Consider the following 12,505-nt stretch of genomic DNA (forward strand, 5'->3'; position numbering starts at 1 on the left):
CTTGACTTATAATTTTCTTCAAATCTCCTCCTGAAATTATTCAGGGTCTGTATTCAACAAAGTGAAAGCGTTATTGATTTTGTTTAAATACAAGTAAATTGACATTGCACATTTTCATCTAGTTTCTCCTGTCTAGACATGTAAAAGCTTAAGTCTCAGGTACCAAGATTTAATTAGTCTGAAAGCAATGAATAGCTGTCAATGTATGTCCTTTAAAGGAAATTTTATCAGTTTAACAAGGTGGTTTATTGTTAATATTATAGACCTGTCTTAAAAAGAACCTTACATAACTCTTTGAAAAAAAAACAATTTCAAAAACTTAGTTTAAAGAAAATTATTACGATCTATATAAAAACAAAAATTGCATTTTTAAAGAAAAGAAAATCTTAGTTAAATGATGCAAGCATTTGTTTGCAGTACATGCAAAAAACAGGTAAGTTAAACAATACAATACAGAAAGGAAAGAAGTAAATTATATCATGAAAAAAAAAATGTTATAAAGCTTAAAATGAGAAAATCAAAAAACATATACAGCATAATAAAGCCATTTAGGAATCTCCCAAATTCTAGGTCTTCAGAAAATTATCTGTCTTTCAATCACCATCATCTATAATTAAAACTTTTTCAAATATTTTCTTGAACGTAATGCCAAAACTGTGCAGTAGGTAAAAATGGTAACAGTGATTATAAAACAGAGGGAACAAAGGATTTATACCAAAGTGCAACAGGAGAGGTAATAATATATATATATTATAATAACATGGATCAGTATTCGAACAGTATTTATCAATAGAAATTTCTATCAAAATAAAAATTTGTAAAAATTGATGATCAAGTTTGAGATATCATACAATGGTTACACCAACTGAACAACTGAAAACAAAAACTTGTCAATAGCTACACAAGCAAGTGTAACTGGGCCATTTTTTTACATTTAAAAATTTTCAAAAGGAAAAGGTGAATTGTTTTCATTTTAGTATTTGTTCACTTATCACAGAATACTCCCAAATGAGCAATACTTATAGAACAATTATTCTTTTTTTCAAATCTTATCTATCAATTTATTATAGTATTTTATTTTTTCTGTTTATAGGTAGACTGACTAAAAGATCTAAGTGAACAAAAACATGGGAAATTTAACTAAACATCAAACACATAAAAGCATAACAATGAAAGTTCGCCGCATTAAAAATTTCCATTCATAAACATAAATAATTTAAAGAAGTTGAATAATATATAAATACTATGTTATATTGGAAGCCTTTGAAACTAAATGAGTCATTCTTTAAGCATTTCAAAAATGCAGCCATTTTAACAAAGGTAGAAAACAATACATCACATCAATGTGCAGTTTCCAATATTCACTTGTCTCCCTTTTATAGAATTTTGAAGGATTATTTAAAGCCATGCTGTTTACCGTTTTACTAACCTGATCTGATAAACTCATTTTTCAATGCCAAAAATAAGGGGTCTTATTCCACAGGTTAAGAAAAACTTAACTTTGTTCTCCCTTCTGGTCTCCCTACAAGTAGGCGCCAAGATATTTCTGTACTTTGTTCATATCATCTAAATGATCTATAGTCTTAAATTCATTATACAAAGTTTAAAACAATAGTGACCAAAGGCCAATTCAGTTAAACAACTTTAAAATTTCCTGTAAAATTACCCTCATTTTCAAAGAATGGAATCCAAGTGTGCAAAAAATCCCTTGAAAATGCTGGTTATTTCAGACAATATTTCTATTACATTCAGCAACTAAAATACATACATTACAAAAAAGAAAGAAAAAACCATGGCAAAATGACAGAAAGAAAAGAATATACAATGTTCACATGTGATCATCACCTTTCCCTTTCCAAACAATAACAGCGTCAAAATGTCCAGGTCTCCCTGGATGAATCTGATGGTGTAGTTTTGTTTTGGGAGACCCCCGCATACATGAGAAAAAATTCAGCAAATTGCAAACTGTTCCAGAAGGCAAAAATATAAAGACAATATTCATATAAGAATAACAGATTATAAAGGTATGTTTAGCTCTGTTGGAAAAAAAGGAGTGAATAAAATTTGAGCATCAATAATTTAATTTCTAACAGTATAACATAGTTTGCAGAGCATTGAATTTTGGCTTTTTGTTACTTATGTGGCAAACCATTTGTATGTGTGGTACATTACTGCTTTTGCTTAAAATTGTTAAAATGATAATATAAGTATGCCCAATAATGATATACATGTTATCTAATTATAAATACTTGTCAAACTATGAACTTTAATTTGTAACCTACTTGAAAGCTAACTTAATTCTTTTATATTTTGATTGAACATGGAGTTTACTGCTTTCAAAAGCCTGATTGTCATATACCTAAATTTACCTAATGACCTCAAATTTAGAATTGCACAAAAGCAATTTCTTTTGAAATTGAAACCCTTTTGCATAAATTAACATATGGACTTTTAACCTCTGTCCAGTTAAGGCTCATCAATAAATATTTGATTCATTCCATATATTGTTAATTACATTTAAATTTTTTGCTTCTACTTATTATGTATCAATGGTTTTATGATACATAATTTACAACTACCCTATATTGAGTACTGCTGATGTACAGAATATTATGAATGTCAAAATATCAATGCCACTTTCCAGGACACTTGCTTTCTAAGTACAACTTGAGTGTTAAATATATGACTCACTGTTCACTATTCAGACAGTATAACAAATCGGGCATTGCAATTATTCCAAACCTTTAGAAGTTTCTGCAACAGAAACATGAAATTTATTTGTCTGGTTCACAATGTCCATGAATACACAAAAATCAATGCTACTGCAATGCATATTTAATCAAGCCATCCTCTAGTACTACTTACCATCATCTGATAGCATTCATGAAAACATTAACAAATATATTTTCTGTATGATTATGTCATTATTTTGTGTTGTAAAAATCACTAATTGCTACCCTGAAGCATCACTTAGAATACATGTAACTTGTGGTATACATCTAAATCATTTACCTACAGGTTCAATAAATTGTTTTTGGCATTAAATACGAGCCCAAACATGACATTTGATAAAGCAATAATAAAAAATTATATAAATTCAAAGTAATAACCCCTGCAGAGGTAAAATGACCATGTACATCCATATAGTTATCAAACTGTAAATGTTATATAAGGACATCTTCCAATTGTCAACCACATATTTTGAGATAATTTATCAAAAATCTTGTATGACCATACTGAAAATGAATAGTCAATTTACATAAGAAATCTAGAATGCACTTATAGTAATTTATTATTGAAATTAATGAAGCATAACATTCATAATTAACCCAATGTTATACTCCTGAACTTGAGGATTTATATCTATGAATAGAATCTGGACATCTATATCATATTTCTACATAGAAATCCTAAAAATTATCTCTTGTATTTTATTTTTTAAAATCTTGATTAAGTTGCAGTAAATGAGACACATTCATTTCTTTCTTTTTCAGACTTTTATTCCTGCATTCTCAACTATAGGTTTATCATATACTGAAAAAGTTGTTTTCACATAAATATTGATGTAACTGGTCCCAGCGGACAGAAAACAAATATTTTATGGTGAAAAGTTGAGTCATTTTTCCTGATTTGTATTTTTATCTCCAGACACAATGGTACCATTTAGTCATTAACGATAGATTACCTGTATTCTAGAACAATGTGAGTCTAGTCTTACAGTTGTATCAATAAATAGACGGAAGTTTAACATATATTATAAATCTTACCAACCATTAACTTAGGTGCTATTGCTTTAATTATCTTTTCCAGGAGCTAATTAAAATCTTAAAATAAAAAAAACTCACAGCTGTAAAGACAAATGTAATATTTTGTCCTATTACTTCAAAATACCAAGTTCTATAAAACATGATAACAATAGGAGAACAATTCCCATTTAAAGACTAAGAAAACAATTTATGTTTTAGTTAGAATTATGATTTTCAAAAAAGCTGTATATAAAAGGAAAAGTTTTGACTTAAAAAAACTTTGAAGAATCTATTGTTAAAACTCTGGGTCTTTTCAACAGATAGCCTCAAATGTGGGGAAAATAACATGTTATGTTTGCAAAAGGGGAAATTATACTTTATGTAAATTGAATTTTAGGCCAAAACTGGTTGAATTCAAAGACTTTTCCAGAGAGAAAGCCCCTGCTATGAAAAGAAGAAAATACAACCCTTGCTATAAAAAGAAAAGCCTTGAATTGAAAAATCGAAACATTCTCACATTGTAAATTTAATTATTTTTTTCTAATACTTTTACATAACCATAGTGACAAATATTCTTACAAAGTAATGTCATCAAGGACCATCCTCATTGACATAACCTCCAGTAATGCTAAATATACAAAATACCAAAAAATATATTACCAATGTACCATCCAATAACTCTAGTGAGGCTAATAACATGGAAATGTCATATTGCATTATCAATTTACAAACAATTAGACTAACGCTGTGCTGGCCAGTGTGTCACTCAGTGAACAAAGCCAATAGATTAACAATGGTTAGGAAACCAGTAGTGCATGTATATAGAACAGTGGCACCAGGCTTTTAAAATCAATAGTTAGCTATTATATTGGTAGCAAAATGGGAGGAAATTTATTCCAAAAGCATACCAACTGGAAGATAATTACTATTTTCAATTATTCTCTAGTATTTCACATCATAATTTATAAATTTCACATCACCTGCTGTTCAAATTCTGCTGAAAGCACATAAGTGAAGTTAATGAGTGGTCAGGATGGGAAATTCAATTTTATGCCAATTAATGTACGAATATAATAGTCTTAGAGCAATTCTTACTTGCAAAATTTGATGATCAAAATGATTGGTACATAAAGGATTAATATTTTTCCACCTTACAAACAGCTATTTCCGAAGCAATGAAAACATACCAGGAGAATGAAGGCTGACACAATATAATTGAATATTAGCAAGTCATTTAAAGAGTAGTAGCCCTCAACCTTCACAGTCAGGAAGAAATACACATGTATAAACTTATATTACTTTCAAAAGTAAATCAAATTGTTGCCAACAATTTAACAGATGAAGTTATCCTTCAAAGATCAGCCAAGCTTAACAATTTAACCTTTGTTGTAAAACATGTACTTAAATGAAGACTAAAATGGACATTTTTGCAACATTAAGCTTAAGATAAAGCCGAACAAATATGATAAATTTTGACTTCCCACAGTCATGCTTGCAACATTTGTGACTTTTAGGGTAATCTTTACTGTAATTCCAAGCACTATGTCACAATCTGACTAAAGGAAATAACGCTACAAAGGGACCAATTTAATAACTTATTAGAAAGTCAATGTCTATGAATATGATCAAGTAGGATTTATATTGGACAATGTAGACAATAGCTCTTCAAAATGTCTGATGACATTTAACAAATCAAAGTAACAAGAATGCTGAATCGGCAAAAATAATGATCCTCCCAAAATTAGCAACATTTATACTGTCACAGTATTTTTTTTTCTTATGAGAACTTTTAATTCACAAGTGCTAACAAGAGCACAGCTGACGGAGCATTATATGCCCGAAAAGTGTTGTTTTTTTTAGTAAGGATGAAGCATTTGTAAGACATGGGAATATTTCATATGAATATCATATTATGAATAATTGTGGAAAACGAAGTAGAGATAAAAGATACCATTCAGAATGCTCCTTCAAAAAGCAATCCTCCTTTATAGCTGAAGAACATTCATATATACATATTCAGTAGGGCTGGGGCGAGTATCCGAGTACTCGAATAATCACGAATCAAAGTGAAAAATCGAGTTTGAATATTCGTAAGCCCAAAGATCGTGTATCGCGATCTAATTTTTTTTTATATACATTCACTGTTTCTAACACTCTTAAAATCGAGAAAAATACGATTTGAGTATAAATTATGAAAATACCTAAATACAAGCTGCCGTACCATAATGCTGAGCTAGGAAGTAATTGATTTCATAAAACAAAACAAAAATACTCTTCCAAAGAATAAAAACATAAACCAAGTTTATATTTTATATGTTTAATGTTTAGTATCGTTGTTTGTTTTTAATCAACATGTTCTTATAACTAATACATGTACATGTTTTTATGGGTGTTTTGATAACAAAAGATTTGTGGTTCGATTTGTGAATCGTAAGTGCTGAATCGTGGTTCGGATCGGATCGTCACTTATCCAACGATCCACACCCCTAATATACAGTTGCTGTTTCCAAAGCACCACCATCAAGTTGTTATCTTGTAAGTAAAAATGCTATGACGGATGGACAAAAAGACGCCAGGGGTATAACATAATATAAGCAAATTTTTTAGGGTATATAATTAATGTACTTAATATAAATATGAAGTTTGTCTTTTTTGTTTTGTTTTGGGTTTTACGTCACATCGCGACCTGGAGGAAGACCTCAGGTGCCCTTCCGTGCATTATTTCAGGCACGAATGGGCACCTGAGTAGAACCACCGACGTTCCGTAAGCTAGCTGGATAGCTTCCTCACATGAAAGAATCCAAAGTCCCTGTCGGGATTCGAACCCACAGCGGTTAGGGGCAAGTGGTTTGAAGTCAACGACCTTAACCACTCGGCCACGGACGCCCCATGAAGTTTGTCAATTGTAAAACTGTTAACAATATTAAGGTCATTTGATATTGCATTTTGACCTTGTGACCCCAATATAGAATAGATATGGATCTTTTATTCAATATAGGTAATCATCCTATGAAGTTTGAACACTGTAAGCCAAATGGAACTTGTGTAATGCTCCAGAAACCACAATTTTCAGTGTTACGGTCATTGTGACCCTGACCTTTGACAAATGACCATAAAATCAATGCGGGTCATGTATTGGATATGGCTGTTTATCCAATAAAATTGTAGGTTGATTAATACTCAAGTTATTGAGCGAAAACTGTTTTCAGTTTTAAGGTAATAGTGAGCTTGACCTTTGACCTTGTGACCCAATTAATAGGGGTCTTCTACTCAATCATCTTATGAAGTTTGAACTCTGTGGGCCAAATGGAACTTAAGTTATGCTCCAGAAACCAAATTGCTAACGGACGGATGTTCGACCGAATAGGGATAAAGGGCCATTTCTATTCTTATTTTCTTTTGTTTAATAGAGGGTCATGGCCCCTTATTGATTCTATTGTTACAGAAATGAATTCTATTGTTCTCTTTTGTTCTGTTTTACAGTAGTGGCGGACAGACGGACGCCAGGGGGTATAACATAATATGTCCGAAATTCTTTCAGGCATATAAAAAGGTAATTGTGTAAGTTAAATACTTAAGCCCTTTCCAACTTGCAGTTAAATACTAATTTTTTCAGGTTTATGGACAAACAGAAGAGAAAAGCAAGTCCAGTTCAGTCAATTTAGGGGAACAAGTCATATCTATTTCAAAATGACATTCCTGAAAATACACAATTACGAATACAAAGTTGATTGAACACAGCAAAAATAGCATTGTACACTTTTTACTGTTCTATGTTCAATCTAAAATATGAAACAAGCATCACATTCATAGTTTATACTTATCTTGTATCAATCTACAACATTCTAAGATCAATCATAAGTCACTTTAAGAAAAATATTAGTTAAATATGTATTTACATAAGCTGTATCTAGTCAGGGCTTGAATTCTAGCAAATGCAGATTCTTTCAAACGTTATGCTTACAAAATCTAGATGCGATTTACAATTAATTATACATACATGAAAGAAAATAATAATGTTCATTTCTATTTATATACTGTACATCTAATCTTATATTCTTTGATAAATCAGTAACAGAAAACATTCTTGATTTAGCCAGTAATAATATATGACAACACAAAAACTTAAACCATGTGTTTTTATTTGTAAAAATCAAATTTAGTCTTATTTTATTTGTGCACATGGAAATATTTGTGAATGTACAATAAAATTACATTGGTAAATTACAACTTGTATCTTGTAAGTTTAATCTATATAAGCCCTGATACAGATTCAAAATTATAATATTTTTCAGAAATCAAACCAAGGTCTTTGACTTAAACATGATGGAAAATATAAAGCAGTTTAGCATCAAACCTGGGAAAATACTCATTTATAAAAATACATTTATTATATAATTATTCAAAACGCAATTTACCTTGAGACATATTTGTTAAATTTTCCAATATTTCTTCGGAGGCACAAACAAAAATCCCTAACTACTGCTCACTAGGACTTGACTTACACCACTCCAGCTACCTGCAATGAGAGAAAACAAACTTTTTAGTGAACATAATCATATTTCTTTAACACTTATAACTTATTTCTAATCTTATTGTTACTTTTTTCATACAATATCATAATTAAATAATCCAAAATACGTTTCAATCAAATGTTACACAATTTCACACCAAATATAACTTTGATCACATAGCAACATTCACTTACTGGAAAATCAAATCCATCAAAAGTAAATTTAGCCTACTGAAACTAATTTGTTTCCTTTTTGTAACAGTTTATTTCAGTATCACTTGTAAGTATGAAAAGATAGCACTGAACAAATAATAAAATTATGAAGATTATTGAACCAAAGGAATATCCAGTGCTGTTCTTACAACCAGATTCAAAACTGCTAGAGAAAAACGGGCAGCGTCAGTGATGACTCACATAGCCCGTCTACTTGCTGATGAGACCAAAGTATTGGAAACTTGTTGCTAATCTTTCTGCTGCATGCAGCTCTATTCCATGACATATAATGCTTTTTTTTTTAAACACTATGCACTTAAATTAAACACAATAAACATCAATATAGACATGTACTAAAGACCTAAGGTCACAAGGTAACAATGGTCAACTTTATCACAAGGTAACAATGGTCAACTTTATCACGAGGTAACAATGCCATTAAATTAATCAAATTATTTTCAATAATTTCAGGACAGTGTATATTAAATACATTTTACTACATAATCCAATGAGTTTTATGTAGCCGTGAAAACAGAAAAGTTGGGTGTTTTAATTTTAAGGGTGTAATGATACGCTCACCTCAGGATACGATATGTAACGCAGTACAGGGTATGATACTTATCATTATACAGATCGACTTAAAAAAATTGTCTGTAATCCATTTAAATTTTATATTTTCACACACATGTATTATGCAAATTAATCTAAAGTTGTGATGTAACAACATTATTGTTATTTCCACATTATTTCATAACAAACAAGTATTTATCAAATAAGTCATTTGCATTAAATGATGCAGCATGGCTTGAAATCAAGTGAATAAACTGGTCAACATGTTTTCTATTGACATTTTGATAGTTAAAGTAAAAAGTTAAAAGCTTTAATATTTTCTGAAAATATGATCATTAAAATATCTACAATAAATATCATTCAATACAGACATTCCGAGAAGTATTTTGACATTACAGTTTTTTTTACTAATTTAGATTTTTTATGAAAACTTGGTGATTTTAAAGAAAATTTCAATTGGGAAGATGCCTTTTATCAGAGTCTGTTATATAAGCAGGAAAATCACTGTCAGGTCCATCAGTCCGCCACTTTTTGGAATGTCTGTCAAGATATATACACAGGTAATAGAATTTGAAACATCACATTTCTATTGAAAATGCCATATATATATATGTAAGGTGATAGCTATTTTGGATGAATTGCTCATGTTTAATATTAAAGTTAAAATGTTCATCAGTTATAGATGACAAAATTTGCCAACTATGTGTCACATAAACTTTTTTACTTTACTCACTTATTACACATTTATAATGGAAATGATCATATCACTTACAAACAGTTAAATAAATCTGTTGACAGAACAGAACGGTATGGAAAATATCCAACAAAATAGCGTAGGCATAACTCTACACAACAAGTCGTCTATTGCAGTGTTTATGGATTCAACAATATGGGTTTTAATCGCAAAAGCGTCAAGATATCGTAAAATTTTTTATTCACAAATTTTACTGAGGTATTGGTTCTCTTTCAGGTATTGTAGGCTGTTTCTTCTAAATTTTTCTAGTTTTTGCTCCCAACATTTATTTAAGTCATTTAAATTCACACATTAACAAATAGAATAATAAAGCTTGACAGATACAACCGATTGTCGTGGATACCTATCTTACACAGTGTAAATTTTCTGTAACACAATTTACGTCATTCGTTCTATTTCCAATGTGTCTGCCTATCCTGTGTTTGAACCATTTAAAAAAAAAAAAAGTGAAATATTTTGTCTTCCGTTCAACTTTGAAGCATGATAATTTGGAACAGTTTGTATAAAAAACGGTTCTCTTTTTTTCAGGCAATGTAGGCCTTTTCTTCAGGGATGCCAACAGACAATTTGGAAAAAAGAGGTAAATTCATCGCGAGGGGTCATGGGGGCCGCGTAGGCCCCCCATGCAGGTCCAGGGCAGAGCCCTGGTGGGGGACCAGGGGGCGAAGCTCCTGGGTTTTCATCCTTTTCAGATAGTCTAAAATGCATTTCCTTTTAGTGCTTTATCAAATATTTTCATTAACTGATATTGTAAAAAATATCTTTCTTGCTAATCGGCCGACATTTTGTTTTGCTTTCTTCAACTACAAAAAGACGCTACGTTTGGTACGTTTGGTATATTTAATACTGTCATTCATTGGCTTACTATAATAGCGACAATAACTGAACATACCCAAAAAGCGGTACGGTCTAAATATTTACGGAACGGTCTAAACATTTACAATCGGCGGAAATATACGGTAGCAAACTCGGCGAAAGAGACCCCCATCCCTCAAATTTTCTCCTCGGATTTACATCGTTCTCAAAAGTGGTTTGAGAACCTTGAAATCCGCGAATTTCCGTGGAAAATTGGCATAAATAACATTTCAGTTGTGATTTACCGGTAAATTCAAATTGACTCGAGAAGCATGTCGATTTGCGATATGGGAAATTAGCTAGTTATGGAAAGACTTCGCATTTTCCGATTAACATCAAACTGTAACAAGAGGGCCATGATGGCCCTGAGGTCGCTCACCTGTAGATAGGCCCCCCCCCACCCCCGGGCCAATTTTTACCCAAAGGCTTTTATTTGTTTATTTGAACAGACTTGGTAGACACCCATAAAAAGATGTTTCATGCTAAACATCTAAGTTCTAGCTCATTGGGTTTTTTAAACGAAGATTTTTAAAGTTTTTACTATACACATATAGTTAAAAACAATGACACCCCTGGGGCAGGGCCAGTTTTGACCCCCGGGCTTTTATTTGAACAAACTTTGTAGATATTTACTTAAAAATGTTTCATGCTTAAAATATCTAAACTCTAGCTATTTGGGTTTTTTCAAAGAAGATTTTTAAGTTTTTGCTATACACATATAAGGAAAATCAATGACCCCCCCCCCCCCCGGGCGGGGCCAGTTTTGACCCCAGGGCTTTTATTTGAACATACTTGGTAGACACTCATTAGAACATGTTTCATGCTAAATATCTTAGCTCTAGCTCTTTGAGTTCTTTAAAAGAAGATTTTTTAAGTTTTTACTATATGCATATAGGGAAAATCAATGACCCCTGGGGCGGGGCCAATTTTGACCCCAGGGCTTTTATTTGAACAAACTTGGTAGACACTCATTAGAAGATGTATCATGCTAAATATCTTAGCTCTAGCTCTTTGGGTTCTTTAAAAGAAGATTTTTTAAGTTTTTACTATATGCATATAGGGAAAATCTATGACCCCCTGGGGCCGGGTCAATTTTGACCCCAGGGCTTTTATTTGAACGAACTTGGTAGACATTCACTAGAAGATGTTTCATGCCAAATATCTAAGCTCTAGCTCTTATGGTTCTTTAAAAGAAGATTTTTTAAGTTTTTACTATATGCATATAGGGAAAATCAATGACCCCCCGGGGTGGAGCCAATTTTGACCACAGGGCTTTAATTTGAACAAACTTGGTAGACACTTACTAGAAGATGTTTCATGCTTAATATCTTAGCTCTAGCTCTTTGGGTTCTTTAAAAGAAGATTTTTTAAGTTTTTACTATATGCATATAGGGAAAATCAATGACCCCCCGGGGCGGGGCCAATTTTGACCCCAGGGCTTTTATTTGAACAAACTTGGTAGACACTCACTAGAAGATGTTTCATGCCAAATATCTTAGCTCTAGCTCTTTCGGTTCTTTAAAAAAAGATTTTTTAAGTTTTTACTATATGCATATAGGGAAAATCAATGACCCCCTGGGGCGGGGCCAATTTTGACCCCAGGGCTTTTATTTGAACAAACTTGGTAGACACTCACTAGAAGATGTTTCATGCCAAATATCTAAGCTCTAGCTTTTAGGGTTGTTTAAAAGAAGATATTTAAAGATTTTTCTTTCGGTTGCCATGGCAACCAGAGTTCTGCATGGAATTAAATTCTTTGAACAATTTTTAAAGGTGACCACCAAAGGAACATTCCTGTGAAGTTTGGATGAAATTGGCTCAGTGGTTTATGAGGAGATGTCATTTAAAGCAAAA

General features: G+C 31.7%; 1 protein-coding gene across 9 annotated transcripts in view; it reads right to left on the reverse strand.

The window, feature by feature from the left end:
- The window catches only part of LOC132760331 (stathmin-like), a 44,683-nt gene that overhangs the window by 11,978 nt on the left and 20,200 nt on the right, over positions 1-12,505 (reverse strand). For 3 of the 9 annotated variants that reach the window (XM_060752285.1, XM_060752288.1, XM_060752286.1), the window contains exons 2-3: positions 8,165-8,265; positions 1,846-1,965 (exon numbers count right to left, since the gene is read on the reverse strand). In XM_060752285.1, the coding sequence (XP_060608268.1) occupies positions 1,846-1,965; positions 8,165-8,174 (130 nt within the window). In that variant the 5' untranslated portion in view covers positions 8,175-8,265. Of the gene's footprint in view, positions 1-1,429; positions 1,504-1,845; positions 1,966-8,164; positions 8,266-8,454; positions 8,640-12,505 lie in introns of those variants that run through there. The other 6 variants (XM_060752291.1, XM_060752292.1, XM_060752289.1 and 3 more) reach the window with 4 other exon arrangements.

Source organism: Ruditapes philippinarum, unplaced genomic scaffold (genome assembly GCF_026571515.1).
Source record: "Ruditapes philippinarum isolate M1 unplaced genomic scaffold, ASM2657151v2 ctg32_1_1_1_1, whole genome shotgun sequence".
Taxonomy (NCBI): Eukaryota; Metazoa; Mollusca; class Bivalvia; order Venerida; family Veneridae; genus Ruditapes; species Ruditapes philippinarum.